Source organism: Ranitomeya variabilis, chromosome 5 (assembly GCF_051348905.1).
Source record: "Ranitomeya variabilis isolate aRanVar5 chromosome 5, aRanVar5.hap1, whole genome shotgun sequence".
In the NCBI taxonomy this organism is placed as follows: Eukaryota; Metazoa; Chordata; class Amphibia; order Anura; family Dendrobatidae; genus Ranitomeya; species Ranitomeya variabilis.
The window spans coordinates 320,107,109-320,123,484 of record NC_135236.1 but is presented as its reverse complement, the minus strand read 5'-3'; the positions used below and the strand labels follow the sequence as shown (position 1 = coordinate 320,123,484).

General features: G+C 38.2%; 1 protein-coding gene across 2 annotated transcripts in view; it reads right to left on the bottom strand.

Moving 5' to 3' along the window:
- The window catches only part of SEMA3D (semaphorin 3D), a 312,494-nt gene that overhangs the window by 149,898 nt on the left and 146,220 nt on the right, over positions 1 to 16,376 (bottom strand). For both annotated transcript variants that reach the window (XM_077264655.1, XM_077264654.1), the window contains exons 4-6: positions 15,624 to 15,686; positions 8,532 to 8,651; positions 7,461 to 7,554 (exon numbers count right to left, since the gene is read on the bottom strand). In XM_077264655.1, the coding sequence (XP_077120770.1) occupies positions 7,461 to 7,554; positions 8,532 to 8,651; positions 15,624 to 15,686 (277 nt within the window). The remainder of the gene's footprint in view (positions 1 to 7,460; positions 7,555 to 8,531; positions 8,652 to 15,623; positions 15,687 to 16,376) is intronic.

Below are 16,376 nucleotides of genomic sequence, written 5' to 3'. Positions count from 1 at the left end.
GGCCAGGTGAGATGCTCAACTTCATTAGAATGTTCCTCGTGCCATGCTTTAACGATTCTAGCTGTATGAATTGGTGCATTATCATCCTGAAAGATGGCGTTCCCCTCCGGGAACAGTGCTTGAACCATTGGATGCACTTGGTCGCCCAAAATGCCTAAATAATCTCGGCTGTTAATTCTTCCATGAAGGGATATCATTGGCCCTGCAGATCTCCACGAAATAGCACCCCAGATCATCACAGAACCTCCACCATGTTTTACGGTTGGGAGAAGGCAGTCTGGATGTAATGCTTCTTTCGGCTGTCTCCAAACGTACACTCGGCCGGAGGTGTGAAATAGGGTAAACGATGATTCCTCTGAATATCACGTTTCCACTGCTCGAGGGACCAATTCTGGAGGTTTCTACACCACTCTAACGGCTTGGAAACATTTGTCATTGAGAGCAGCGGTTTTCTAATTGCAGCTCTTCCGTGGAATCCAGATTTGTGCAGCTCCCGACGAACAGTTTTCATGGAAACTGGGTTCTGTAGGTGTTCATTGAGCTCAGCAGTGATTTTCAGAGCCGTGGTCTTGCGATCCTCTCTGACAGTTCGCTTTAGAGTCCGACGGTCTCTCTCAGTCAACTTCGACTTTCGGCCGGACCTGTGCTTTGCTGTGGACGTTTTTCCTTTTCTTTCAAACGCAGTCATTACTTTGGAGGCAGTACCTCTTGACACACCAAGCATTCGGGCACTTTCTGTTACACTAGCGCCTGCCATACGAGCACCAACAATTTGGCCTCTTTGAAAATCTGAGAGGTCTGCCATTGGTATCAAGTTCTCATCAATGTTCTTACAATTATGCAAAACAAACTGTTAATTTACATACACATATCACATAACACAAATAATCAACTACAAAACATTACCATATGTCACGGTTTGCATGTTTATCACATGATCGAAGATTATGATGACAAAACGTTAGGCGTTTTCATTATTTTGTCCAACCCCTGTATGTATGTATGTATCTATCTATCTATCTATCTATCTATCTATCTATCTATCTATCTATCTATGATTTTAACTTTCAAAATGTAAATAGCAGATTAAGAGAAAACAAATGTTTTATTGTATCTAACTATCTATCTATCCATATCTATCTAAATAGATAGAAAAATAGACAGAAGGAAGAATAAATATAACTCAATATTATGTTACTGAGTAAGGACATTGCATTACAGCTACCCAAGTATAACCTAGAATAGTTAAATGAGTTATAAAGTTGTAAATAAAAAGCATAACACTTTGTGCAGTAAGTGTCACACATTGAGGACACTTTAACATTACAAGCAGGTTGAAACTTAGGTTCTGGCTGTTACCAGCATACCTAGATTCAAAATCACTTTGTAAACATGGTGCAGTTGTGTCCTTCCTTAAATAAGCATTCTGGCAACAAGAAATTATCATCATCTAGTATACTATACACCCACCATTCTTCATAATAATACTTTTTTCCCTCTTTTAATGGTGTTGCAGAGCGCATGTTCAACTACCTCTTCATTCAATGCTTGGCTTTCTGGAGCACTTTTATCACCAATTCTGGTGATCAAAGATGGGTCTCATCAATCGGACTCCCATTGATCAAAAGTTATCACCTATCTTGTGCACAGTTCATAACTTATTGCTATGCAAAACCAGTTTTACTTGTCTCTAAACCCAACATATCCTAAGATGAATATGGCTGTGGAAAAACTTTAGGCAGATGTGGGAGAAATTGCTGAAATATGAGAATGCTTTAAAAAAATATAAGCTTTAGTAGCTTATTTGTATCAATTAACAAAATGCAGAATGAATGAAAAAAGAAACCAAAACTAATGTTTGGTGTGGCCACATTTTGAGTTAATCAGCATCAATCAAGGTACATTTGAATAAAGTCTGGAATTTATGATCAGCTGTATGAGTAAGCATTGATAGAATACAGACAATAATTATCAGAATTTTCATATGTAGGTTGAAACAAAGTCATTAACTGGAAAGGAAATAGCTGGGTATGAGGTTTAATACTAGGTAGGAAGTGCCAAACACTGCTGCAAAGGTGAGATTGTGGAAGACAGTTCCATGCGCCATAACAAAGCTGAGCACAGCAGGATGACACAAGGTAGTTATATTGCATTAGCAAGGTCTCTCCAAGGTAAACATTTTATAGCAGACTGGGGTTTCAAGATGTGCTTTTCAGACTCTTTTGAAGATGGATCAAGAAGTAGCAATGTAGACACAGTGGTTGGCCAAGAAAACTTAAGGTAGCAATTCACCGCACATTCCTTTTGATATGCAAGAAGTTTATTTTACATGCAGGAATTCAGATGTAAACATAGATATAAAAAGGTGCAGGAATATGCAATATAAATAAGTTTAACGTTTCGTGCCTGCCTGGGTCTGATACATAATGCCGCGTTGATCAGACTGTGAACTCGAGCTCCCACGCCTTCGTCTCATGTGCCAATGAAACTCAGTCAGAATATGAAAGACAAATCATGATTACTTTCACTTGAAATCAGAAAATGTACAGAATTGCCATCAATTCAGTATTGAGAGCAAATAGCGAAACCCTGCTACACCCATCTACATTTTGGAGAAGTCTAAGAAGAAATTGTCATCATGGAATAATTGCATAAAAATAGTGCTTTCTATATGGAAACAAGGGCAAGCAACTCAACTATGCATGTAAACATAGGAACTGGAGTACAGAAATATGACAGCAGATGTTCTGGACTAATAAGTCTAATTTATGGCTGTAATAAAAGACAGTTTGTTCACCAAAGAGCTATACAGCAGTACAATAATAAGTGTCTGCAGGCCACAGTGTAGCATGGTGGAGGTTCTATCCAAGGTAATAGCTGTATTTCAGCTAATGGAGTTGGAGATTTGATAAGGCTTAATGGTGTCATCAATGCTGAGAAATAGAGGCAGATACTTATCCATAATACAATGCCATCAGGGGGGGCATCTAATTGGCTCCACATTTAATCTGCAACAGAATAACAACCCCAAACATATAATGTCTTTGAGATCTATCAGCATAAAAAGAATAAGGAGTCCTGTAAGTGAATGACAGGGCCCCAACAGGGCCCCAAACTAAAAGTATTCAAGTCTGTCTGGGATTACATAAATATATACAGTAGAAGGATTTCCACATGCCACATCCACTTGCACTAAAGGTCGTTGGTTAGTTCTCCAAGATAAGTGGTTCAACCTCCCTGCCGATGGTTCTTCGGAACCTGTGTGCAAGTGTACCAAGGAGAGTTGATGCTCTATTAATGGCAAAGGGTTGTCCCACAAAATATTGATTTGAATTATAGTTCTCTTTTGATAACAATAAACTATGAACACTTTTATTTTTTAAAGCATTCCCACTTTCTACACTTGCCTAAAACTTTTGCACAGTATTTTATATAGTAATGGATATAAAATAAAAAGTGAATATTTCTCGTTTTCACCAGTTTTACAAAGCTGTTTAAACCACCATCTGCGCAAACATACTGTCAATTGTATTTAATGGAAAAATTGTTCTTTAAGTATCCCAAATCCTCAGTTTATAGTTAGATTTTTCTTGGAAATTGCATAACATTTATTGTAATTTCTGAAGTTTTGCATTATCTGCAGTTCCAAAATAAATGGAAAGTTATATAGAAATTATAATATTCTTTCTATTAAAAACTTCCATTTCAATGGCATGAAGAAAATCCCTATTAAAAGCAGGTTAAACTTTTGGCTTCTTTTTTTGCCGTTTTTTGGCTGAAGAGGTTGGATCCTCTGAGCATTAAGAAATGTTTTCTCTTTCCTTGTTCTAATCAGGTTTATGTTGACATGAAATATGAATTCCTTGACTTTCTACTAGATGCGGTTGTTTTACAAGTAAGATGTCATTTCAGCATTGTACAATTGTTCATGATTGAACTCTTGGTCTGACTGAGCCAAATCATTTGTCCGTAAATCAGACACTGTGTTTGTGAATATGTCTACATTTGCTTACAAATCTCAATGAATTACTATGAACCCAGCATGTGCAGTCAAGGTTACTTGTAATTTTTCTTTCTGTTTTCTATTGACTAACTACTACATTATATCATTTCTGTTAAAAGAGGCCTCTAGCATTTCATGCAGAAAGCTGCATAAGAAAAGTTCAAAAGACCCATTTTACCTGATATATTTGTGGCTTGTTCACTTTAATCACCTCTCAGTAAAATACATGTTTATTTCTTACTGCTTATATAGTTCTTACCTAAACAGCAGCACTGTATCAAGATTTATTTCCTCACATCAACATACTGTAATCTCAAATTCCTCAATATTTTTGGACTAGAGCGGATCGTTTGACATTTCAATTCACAGGGTTTGCCGAACTTTCCCCAACAATTTCATTTGAAGCCAACAAATTTGCTAAAATCTCAAAACTGTAAAGCTTGTAATTGATTGGAAAATACATGTGGGGAGAGAAGAGAGGAAACATAAGAGCTTACATACAATAGAAGAGAAGACCTCGGTGATCATAAGAGATTACCCTCTACAGGAGAGGGAGAGAAAGAGAGGACTCCGCTGCTCATAAGAGCTTACACTCTATAGGAGATAGAAAAATGACTCTGGAGATGCAAATGACTCTGCCATATAAACTCTACCCAACTGATCAGTGATGACCCAGGTACTAACCACCTCTTTCCAAGGTATCATAATCTACTAGATGTCATAGCTGGAGTGAATTGTTGGGAAGCCTGCACAACCATGCAAAAGGACACTAACCTACTTTATGAAGCGTCATTTTTTGGAGATTTTTTGCACCCCACAAATTGAATCTCAAAGTGTTCAAATTTGTATAAAACAGCAAATTTCAGAAAATTCCACTCAAATCAACTGGGATTGAACCACTCATCTCTAATTAGGACCAATTAATTTTGGAGTATTGTTGATTGCATAAAAACTTACACCCTCCCCTATTCATTAACAGGTTTTCAGGAATTTTCCTTAGTAAAGTTTCTTGAAATGTTGAAAAAGAATTGCACAAAGTGTAATTGCAAAAATGTTTTGAGACTTTTGACTTTTCTATGTCAGTTTTGGCTAGCTCTACCACCGTTTTGAACTTAGCAAAAATTAAACTATTTTATCTAAACAAACATGGTCACTTTTTCATATCAAATGAAAGTGTTTCGATTTTTTACGCTATTGAAAACCGCATTACTGTTGTGCACTTTTTGTTGTAAAAGATGGGTATAAAATCCACATATTCATGCCACTAAAATTACACCTGCACCTGGAAACCATGGCACCATATGCCTAGTGCATCTTCTTCCACCTCCGGCAAAAAAAAACATGTTTATGTTTGGTATGTTTGGTCATATTGGTCAGAATCATATTGATCATTTCTACTCTATAGTGAATGCTGTAGATTGGAAAATGAATGAATAAGTAAATTAATAAAATGAGGAATTGTGCTTTTATGACTATTTTGCTACTCTTGGATTTTTGTTCCCACTTTTTTAGTACATGACATGATAAAATGGATGGTGTCTTTCAAAAGAAAAACTCATATTTCATAAAACAAATCCTCATATGACTGTATTGTCGGAAAAATTTGAAATCTATGGCTCTTGGAAAATGAGGAAAAATTGAAAATGCAAAAGCATAAAATCGGGATGAAACCCTAAGTTTATTGTGTTTTTTTACTGGTTGTTTCTAAGGCTGGTTTTACACTTGCATTTTGATCTGCAGCGTTTTAGCGCTAAAAAACGCATGCGTTTTTTTCCTATACTTAACATTAAAAAACGCATGCGTTTTTTAGCGTGCGTTTTCGGCAATGCATGCGTTTTTTGACGCATGCGTTCATTTGCAGAAATGCAACATGTAGTAATTTCTAGCTGCGTTTTTTCGCCGCAAAAAAACACATGCGTTTTTTTGCGGCAAAAAAATGCATTGCTGTCTATGTAAACGCATGCGTTTTTAAGCACATGCGTTTGCTTGCATTAAAAACGCATGCGTTTTTACCGAAAAACACAAGAGAACACAAGAAAAATCAAGAAAACCATAACCCTAAACCTAAACACGAAAAAACAAGAAAACCCTAACCCTAAACCTAACCCTAACCCTAAACACAAGAAAAAACAAGAAAACCCTAACCCTAACCCTAGGGTTACTAGGGATCCTAACCCTAAACTTAACCCTACCCCTAAGGTTAGGATCCCTAGTAACCCTAGGGATCCTAACCCTAACCCTAACCCTAGGGATCCTAACCCTAACCCTTAGGGTTAGGGTTACGATCCTAACCTTTAGGGTTAGGGTTAGGATCCCTAGGGTTAGGGTTAGGGTTAGGATCCCAAGGGTTATGGTTAGGGGTAGGGTTAGGGGTAGGGTTAGGGGTAGGGTTTGGATCCCTAGGGTTAGGGTTAGGGTTAGGGTTTGGATCCCTAGGGTTAGGGTTAGGGTTAGGGTTTGGATCCCTAGGGTTAGGGGTAGGGTTAAGGTTTGGATCCCTAGGGTTAGGGGTAGGGTTAGGGTTAGGGTTTGGATCCCTTTATCACCTTGATGGTGGGGGGTGGCTTATCAGTGACCTGGTGACCAGGACATTCTAATAAAAAGCTACCCCTAACCCTAACCCTAGGGATCCTAACCCTATCCCTAACCCTAACCCTAACCCTAGCTAATTCTATTAATAGTGTGTTTTCTAGTTGATTTTGATGATTGGCAGCTGTCACACTTCTCAGCATGCGTTTCAAAAACGCAAACGCGGGAAAAAACGCATGTAAACGTGGGAAAACGCCGCGTTTTCCCGCGTTTTTTTTGGGGGGGCGCAAAAACGCATACGTCTAAATAACGCAGCATTTGCATGCGTTTACATGCGTTTTTTCACCACATGCGTTTTTTTTTAAAAACGCTGCAGATCAAAACGCAAGTGTGAAACCAGCCTAAGACACAAGCATATTATATTTGTATTTAAGTTTGGTTTTGAGCTGAGTACAAAATATGTTAAAAGTACTCCAGACAAGATTTTTTTGCAAAATGAGCCAACTTTTCTGTATATTTAAATGATCAAATTATATAAAAATGTTATTAATATACAGTACATTTGCTCTATTTTTAATTTATTAAAAAAAACTGCTAAATGTTATTTTTTCATTGCTTACTTTTTTCTTCTTCATTCATAATAAAATAAAAAGGCAGAAAATTGTAAAGAAAAACTCATACATTCAACACCTGCATGTCATTTACACACAGCCAAAACGTCTCCAGGATTAGCCCATTTTTAAGGAAAAAATGAGATACATTTTACCCCTGACACCACCATCCATCATCTCTTTCATATCTTTCTATTAGAGGCACATTCTTTGTCTTGTCATTAGTGAACACTACGTCTGAATGTGAATGAAACTGTTGTCTTTAGGCTTCTGAACAAAGTAGTTGTCTCAAGGATTCGGGCCTCCCTGCGTCTTACCTGTCATTATGGAAGCAAAAGGCGGATGAGGATCAAAGGGACATTTCAACCTTCCCGACTCTAGGCTTTGTGTGTCAAGCTTAAATACTATTTCCTGCAAGAAAAAAATCGTGTTACTGTATGAAAAAAATCTCGGTATAAATTATGTCCCCCTGCCAAAAGCATTTAAGATAGAGGAGTAAAACGAAGATGGGATTAATAATGACAGGGGCTACTTGCAATTTGCATTATTTAACAATTATTTTTAAGAAATTTCAAAAAAGAAAAAAAATTCATGTGTGATCCTCATTTTAATACTGATGTGACAGTGTTGCGTTGTCTCATTGCACTTCCATGCCCTGTATCCAAGGTTTTTATAAATATAGATATCTCAGGGGCGAACACAGACAGAAGAGGACCCCTGTGCAAGAACGTACATATACTGGTCCTTTGCAGTTCAATAATTTGTCATAATACACACTTTTATGTGTTATGTGTGTGTAACATATATGCAAAATGTAATGTAAGTCTATTTTTGGACGGTTTCTATATTTGTTTCCATGCTCAACAGGATATTTTTTTTTCTAGTTATCTCCCCATGAGGGAGTGCATGACATAAAGGGAAGCTGTCATGTAAAATAACGCTATTACCCTGCAGATATCTGGTTAATCTGCAGGATAATAGCGCTATGACAGCGTGCGGCGCCCGCACTAAGAGATCAGCTGCCAGGATGCAATTAACTTTATTCCTGGCTGCCTCAGTCATAGGAGTGGCGCCGACACAGTTTCAGTCACTTCTCTGTGTATAGTGAGCGGATGCTGTAACCGCACCCTGGCACTGACTGACTACAGGCTCAGCATTAGTCATAACACTATTTTATTTTTTGTATTATTATTTTTCTATAAGCTTTAAGGGTGAAAATAAAATAAAGATTTTTGAAAGTGATGAACAAATCCCTTGGAGTCTTTTTAGAACCTTTGGCCTTTTAACACATTTCTCATTTTGTGTGAATTACTTTTTTCTTGACATTTACTACTGAAAAAGTCCCGTATAATGAAGGTCAATGTTGTTGCATGATACAATACACGCACCTCTTTGTTGCTTCCAAGTTCAATGTATCCACAGAGAGGGTGAAAGGCTCCGGTTCCGCAAGTATATATGTGGGTTTTGTTGTAGTGATGAAGAACTTTAATAAAATTTGCACATTCTTCCTAAAATTAAAGAAGAAATATACATATCAATAGTATAAGTAGAATTGCAATATGTTAGATGAAAATTAATGTCCAAAAATGAAAAGGAACAATAACCTTGTGTTAATTGTTATCTCTAAAAAGTGAATGTGTCTATCCATGATAAAAACTTTACAGGCGATAGATGTTGTCCATGTCAGCAGAACTGTGAAGGATCTGCATGTGGACAGTATTTTTATTTATTTATTTTAATAACTTATATGACTCCATCATATTTCAGAGCTTTACAGACATTGTCATCACTGTCCCCTGTGGAGCTCACAATTTCGATCTCCTATCATTATGCATTTGGGTATCAAATATCCTCCTAAGTTCTACTTGAATGTATATGTGAGTATTCAAAAATGAATGGAGACCCTTCAGTACTGCAAATAATTGCTGTACTGAATGGTTTCAAAAAACGTCATAGACCAGAGAAAGCAAAAAGGTAGAAAACAGTACCAATATAAGAATGGGCAGAGTTTATAACCACCTAGAATGTCATTGGGAACATGCGATGGAGGAGGAGTTGCAGATATCAGCTGTCCCTACTAAGGATACATGTTTGGGTGTCCAGACAGCACTGCATTTAGCACTACACGTGTAGAGGAAGAGAACATGAATTCGTATGTAATTAGTGGTAGTCTTGAATCATAACAATCAGGGTTGGTGGTTTGGTGACACAATGGCCAATTAAGTTGATGGAAGTGCATTCTAAAACTCCACCAATAGGGCTGGTTCTTCCCTTCGAACAAACAAGTTTTAGCTTTAAACTACTAAATATATAACAAAGATGAATGGATCTTTTAAAATTTGAATTCACCAACTTTGCCAAATTCTCCCAATAAATTTGATTCACGGTGAATAAATTTGAGTTAATCCTTTTACTAGAAAGCTGCAATTGGTCAGTAGATATAATTGGGGGAGAGAACTTAGATAAAACTCCATTAATCATAAGAGCTAACACTATATAGAAGAAAGAGAGTGAGAGAGACACAGGCTGACCATAAGAGCTCACACAATACAAGAGAGAGAGAGAGGACCCTGCTGAGCATAAAAGCTTACACTCTACAGGAGAGAGGACCCAGCTGACCATAAGAGATTACATTCTACAGGAGAGAGAGAGAGGACCCTGCTGAGCATAAAAGCTTACACTCTACAGGAGGACCCAGCTGACCATAAGAGCTTACATTCTACAGGATAGAGAGAGGACCCTGCTGAGCATAAAAGCTTACACTCTACAGGAGAGAGGACCCTGCTGACCATAAGAGCTTACAATCTACAGGAGAGAGAGGACTTTTCTGACCATAAGAGCTTACATTCTACAGGAGAGAGAGAGGACCCTGCTGAACATAAGCGCTTACATACTACAATCGAGAGAGAGAGGACCCAGCTGACCATAAGAGCGTACATTCTACAGGAGAGAGAGGACTCTGCTGACCATAAGGGCTTAAATTCTACAGGAGAGAGAGATGACCCTGCTGAACATAAAATCTTACACTCTACAGGAAAGGGGACTCTGCTGAGCCTAAAAGCTTACACTCTGCAGGAGAGAGAGAGAGAGAGAGGACCTCTACTAAGCATAAGAGCTCACAAACTACAGGAGAGAGAGAGGACTCTGCTGACCATAAGAGCGTACACTCTACAGGAGAGAGAGGATCCTGCTGACCATTACAGCTTACATTCTACAGGAGAGAGAGGAGTCTGCTGACCATAAGAGCTTACATTCTACATGAGAGAGAGAGGAACATGCTGAGCATAAAAGCTCACACTCTACAGGAGAGGGGACTCTGCTGAGCCTAAAAGCTTACACTCTGCAGGAGAGAGAGAGGACTCTACTAAGCATAAGAGCTCACAGACTACAAGAGAGAGAGAGGACCCTGCTGAGCATAAAAGCTTACACTCTACAGGAGAGAGAGAGGACTCTGCTGAGCATACGAGCTTACATACCACAGGAGAGAGAGGACCCAGCTGACCATAAGAGCTTACATTCTTCAGGAGAGCGAGGACCATGCAGAAAATAAGAGCTTACATACTACAGGAGAGAGAGAGAGGACCCAGCTGACCATAAGAGCTTACATTCTACAGGAAATAGGACTCTGCTGACCATAAGAGCTTACATTCTACAGGAGAGAGAGGACCCTGCTGAACATAAAATCTTACACTCTACAGGAGAGGGGACTCTGCTGAGCCTAAAAGCTTACACTCTGCAGGAGAGAGAGAGGACTCGACTAAGCATAAGAGCTCACACACTACAGGAGAGAGATTTACTCAGTGACTTTGGAGAAGAAAACTATTCTGCTACACAAACTATGCTCCACTGGAACTGGTGACCTCAGATGTCTTAGGTACTGACCACCACTATAAAAGGTATGATATCCCATAATATGTCATAGCTGCAAGACATTATGGGAAAGCCTGCGCGGCCATGCACAAAGATATTAGCCCCATCTCTGATACTTCTGCAGTGTGGTAAATGGTGCCAAGCAAGTTTTTACTTTTGTGAACCTCGAACTGAATATCAAAGTGTTTGATTCTCTTCAAATAGTGAATTTCAGGAAAAATGACTTGAATTCGATCTTCCGTGGATTGCGCCACTCATTTCTGATAGTTGTAGTTGAGCGGAGGCAGTTATTTACCTAAATCAAATGTAAATATGCAGGTTTTTTTTAGAGGATTTAAAGCAAAATGTTCTAAAATGGCTAGATTCACACTTGTTTCAGAGCCTCCTTATAACAGTAGTCAGTCAATCAATGAAACAACAGTGCAGAGTGAGCTGCATTGTGTGAAGCCATCAAATGGGAATTGGACAGGGTTAAGAAAAGACAGCCATATACATGCATAATAAATAATATATGCATTACCCATGAAGAGAGTTTTGTTCTGTAGTGAGTCCTAACACCAGAAAGCGCGTTTTGTGTGGGGCAATGATTTTTGTTACCAAATGTAGGTAGCAGAGACTGATACCCTCAAGGTCTCATGGATAAAAATATATGTTAAATTTGTATAATTATGCTATATTTCAAATTATCACATTATTACTTTATCATGTATAGCTTTATTTTTTTTTATTTAGCTTACCGGTAACTTTTTTTTTACATCTCAAGCATCTCACAATAACTATCCTAATCTTGCATATTTCAGTTAATGATGCCGAGGAGAGTTAAAACAACTTTTTGTACTTTGTAAAACATTTTTAACATTTTTTAAAGCCCAAACTAGCAACATCCCTAAGGTCTTAAAATGGAGCCTTAAACAATAATGATAATATTCTAAAGGGATACTAGATAATGATGTCTCTCTTTCTAAATGAAAAAAAAAACTATCTTGAAATTAGTATAAAAGAAATATGTATGTATAGTTCTGTGTTATCCGCTGCAAATACTTTTTTTTCTTTCAGTCATTAAGTAAAGTACTATGCAAATATTTTACACCTTAGCTTATTGGAAAGTAATTGCCTGCAATTCACCACTAACCAGAAGGTTTTGTTGGATACAGTCCATGTGTTACAGACAAGCAGAGAACTATACTATACTCATGATTTGAACTAAGCATGACTGTCCTTAAATACACATTCATATTACAAAGCGCACTAGTGTTTTATGTTAGTTGCCTATTTCTTGAAAAGTTGGGTGTCAACCATGATAACCACTGTTATAGATATCACTGTGGTTATCACTGAACTCACAGTGAATTTTGCCAAGTAATTCTACCGATAGAAATTGTTTCTACAAGAGAATGCGATTTCGGAAACTTCATCCATATTGACTGTGGCCAATTTCTATCTTAGCTGTGAACTCTTGAAGAATAGAGTTAAAGATATGAAAACTCTGCAGCCATCAAATGCCGCTAATGAGCTTTGTCGTAGTTAAACTGCCCATAAACATTAGATGAAAACTGGTTGAACCTTTCAATTTTAGTAGAAGTGGTTGATAACTTTATATGTATCTGTGCCTTCTAAAAGTCCCAATATACAGTAGGCTAAAGTCAGCAAAAGCTCTTGATATCAGCAGGATCAGTTGACAATGTAATGGGTATGGAGACCACGCGATTCAACCCAACATAGGTTGTTAAGAAAGATAAGGGTTGAGCAATTTGAATTTCAACACCTAACTCTTGTGTATGGGCACCTTTATTCAGCCTCAATTGCAAAAGTCAGACGATATTAGAATCATTTCAACTATCTGATGATTTTGTTCTTGAGCAGATAAACTATTACAAAAGCAGCTTACTTCCCTCTTCCTATTAAGAACATATGTACTGTATGATTGGCAAAGTATGCATATGTATAGGGTTGTTAGTATCTAATGGGTATGGTAAGCCTTAGGCTGCCATCACACGTTCAGTATTTGGTCAGTATTTTACATCAGTATTTGCAGGCCAAAACCAGGAGTGGGTGATAAATTCAGAAGTGGTGCATATGTTTCTATTATACTTTTCCTCTAATTGTTCCACTCCTGGTTTTGGCTTACAAATACTGATGTAAAATACTGACCAAATACTGAAAGTGTGACGGCAGCCTTACACTGTACTGTACAGTGTCCATATGAATGTCTTAGACTAAGACATGCCTTAAGATAGTGCCATCTGTGCATTAAAAGGCCAAGGACTGACTGCATTTATTCCTTGCCCTGCTGATGTGTCTCCTTATCCAAAAGAGTTATGGACTAGATTGCCAACGTTTGGCAAGTATATTGGGTTTTCTTTTTTGACGGAACTTTTGAATACACTTTGAGCTGCTGCAGGAAAGTTCACTCATGTCTTGTTCACTGGTTGTTTTCAAGACTGAATATTATTTTACTACTTTTAAACTATAAATTGAATTAAGATGACACATTGCTGTGATATAGTAGCTATAATGCTGTAATATTGCTGCCCATAAGAATTTGTAAGGGGTGAAAAAAGTCATTCTTATGGGCAGCAATATTACAGCATTATTCCACATCCCTTTAAGAGGAAACTAGAGAGTGTTCAGCAGACACCCATTATATGACTAGAAGTAATACAGCTAATGCTTCACTCCATCAGTAGGGAGCCAACTGTTGTTATCTTAGGTAGAGTTGTACCAGGCTGTTGGTATACTTCACCCCCCCCCCCCTCACTAAGGCTATGTGCACACGTCAGGATTTCTAGCAGAAATTTTCCTGACAAAAACCGGACATTTCTGCCAGAAATCCGCATGCGTTTTTTTCGCGTTTTTGATGCGTTTTTTGCACGTTTTTTGTGCATTTTTTCCAAATGTGTAGAATTGCGGGAAAAATCTGCAAAATTAATGAACATGCTGCTTTTTTTTACCGCGATGTGTTTTTTTCGCAGAAAAAAACGCACCATGTGCACAAAACATGCAGAATGCATTCTAAATGATAGGATGCATAATGTATGCATGTTTAATGAGTTTTTATAGCGTTTTTAGCGCAAAAAAAAGCGAAAAAACCTGAACATGTGCACATACCCTTAGGGTACCGTCACACAGTGCCATTTTCATCGCTACGACGGCACGATTCGTGACGTTGCAGCGTCGTATGATTATCGCTCCAGCGTCGTAGACTGCGGTCACACGTTGCAATACACGGCACTGGAGCGATAATTTCATGATGTATTTGCGATGTAGAAGCCGTTGGTTACTGTGCGCACATCGTATACAACCTGTGTCACACGATGCAATCATGCCGCCACAGCGGGACACTAGACGACGAAAGAAAGTTTCAAACGATCTGCTACGACGTACGATTCTCAGCGGGGATCCGGATCGCAGTAGCGTGTCAGACACTACGATATCGTAACGATATCGCTAGAACGTCACGAATCGTGCCGTCGTAGCAATGAAAATGGCACTGTGTGACGGTACCCTTAGGGTGAGCAAAGATAAAGTAAATGAGTGAGGCACATAAGTGCCTTGCAAACTGCACTTCCCCCTGTTGGAAGTATGAAAGAAAGAGTTTATATAGAGCTAAAGAATGCTAAGTGGGCAAACGGAGCTAGAGATAACCGTGTGCTTGAGTAGAAACAAAAGGCATTCCCTCAAGGTTGCATCTCCTGCTACCTAATAATCCAAATAAGCAAAGAAAAATGCCTATTGTGTACAGGTGTGAATAGGAGCCTCCTCACCTGACATCATGATGCGCTGTTCTGGTGGGAGAGAAATTCTATCCCAGCAGAGACCCCTTGATGAAGTGACAAATAACAACCAGAGTGATGGTCACAGATGTGTTTCAGAACATGTTTATGACTTTAGCCAAAATTACATCGCATTAACTGAAAGGGAATCTCCTTCCCGGTAGAAGTTGGCACCTAGGAGCCAACCAAGTAGAGGAGGCTAATATGGAAATTGTCACTGTGAAAGGCGAAAGTACAGTAAAATATCATGTGAGATTATAGTGAGTGTTCCACACCACATGAGTACTACTGTATCTGCGAGGTGACCCATAAGGCTGTGAGACATGAATATTTGAGAAATTCGTAGTTAGTGTCCGGACCAAACTAATTGGGGTGTAATAGGCTGTGCATTTATTGTCTGTTTTTGTAACAGAGAAATAGTCTTTCTCCATTTTTAACTAACTGCTAGTCTGTATGCAAACTCATGGGAGGGGGCAGTACAACCTTATTAATTATTAGTGCAGAATTTATCATTTTCTGCTACGCTACAGAAGTGTCACTTCCAGGGTGTTACAGCTTGACCTCGATCTCCATGGGGAAGCATTGCTACTAAGCTTGTAAACTTGTATGGCTATAGCCCCCTCCCCCTGATTGTATAGATATGTATAGCCCTTGCCTTACAAGTCCAGTGCTTTAGCTCTCCTTTTCAGAGCTCACAGCTTGGAGTGAATACTGTCCACATGTATTTTATTGTAAATCGGAGACCACGCGCCATGTTTGGAGTCACCCTAAACGTAATCTTCTTCTGAAGGCAAGACACAATGTTTACACAGAAGATAATTACATTGAAGTACTTACATTTTCATCTTTCCCAGCAAGCTTACAAAAGTCTTCTCGGTCTTGTGTTGCTGGCCAGTGAATCTAAAAATGGCAACATTGAACATATTATAACAAAGTGTTATCATTTTTACATTACGTTTGAAAAAATATATTATGAACATTTTATTTACATTTGATACTGAGCTCATAACTTTCATATAGTTTACAACTGAGCAGAGCAGATGACGTGCTTCAACCAAAGCATGAAGGCAGTGTCCATGTTAGGATACAAGAGTCTTACCGATGACACCATCAGGGAAGTATATGTTTATCATAGACCACAAGCTTTAGGAGAGTCGTTCCCACCACTAGCCTTAAGTGGGTCTGTCCAGAACAGACAGAGTTTACAATATCCCTCTCACAAAATGTCACAGTGAACATAACCAACAACAGAACTACGTAACTATAATAAATTAAAACTACAGTTACAAAGCTCTGGGAGACAGATCCATTACTATTTATAATTTGGAGGTTTTAAGGATTTGGTGGAAATTATTATTATTATGATAATTTATACGAACAGTTAAGTATGCAATCTGCAGTGAAAGAAGTTCCCTTTGTTTTATTTTATAACTGGAAAATTTATATATGTGACAATCAATAGTATGAGAAATTTGGAACTATTTGTAAACAGTGAATAGCTTTGTGATGCAATATAATACTATAATATATTGCAATATATGATACTGAATAATATGTATATCACTGAATGTGGTTTTCAGGTATTTGACA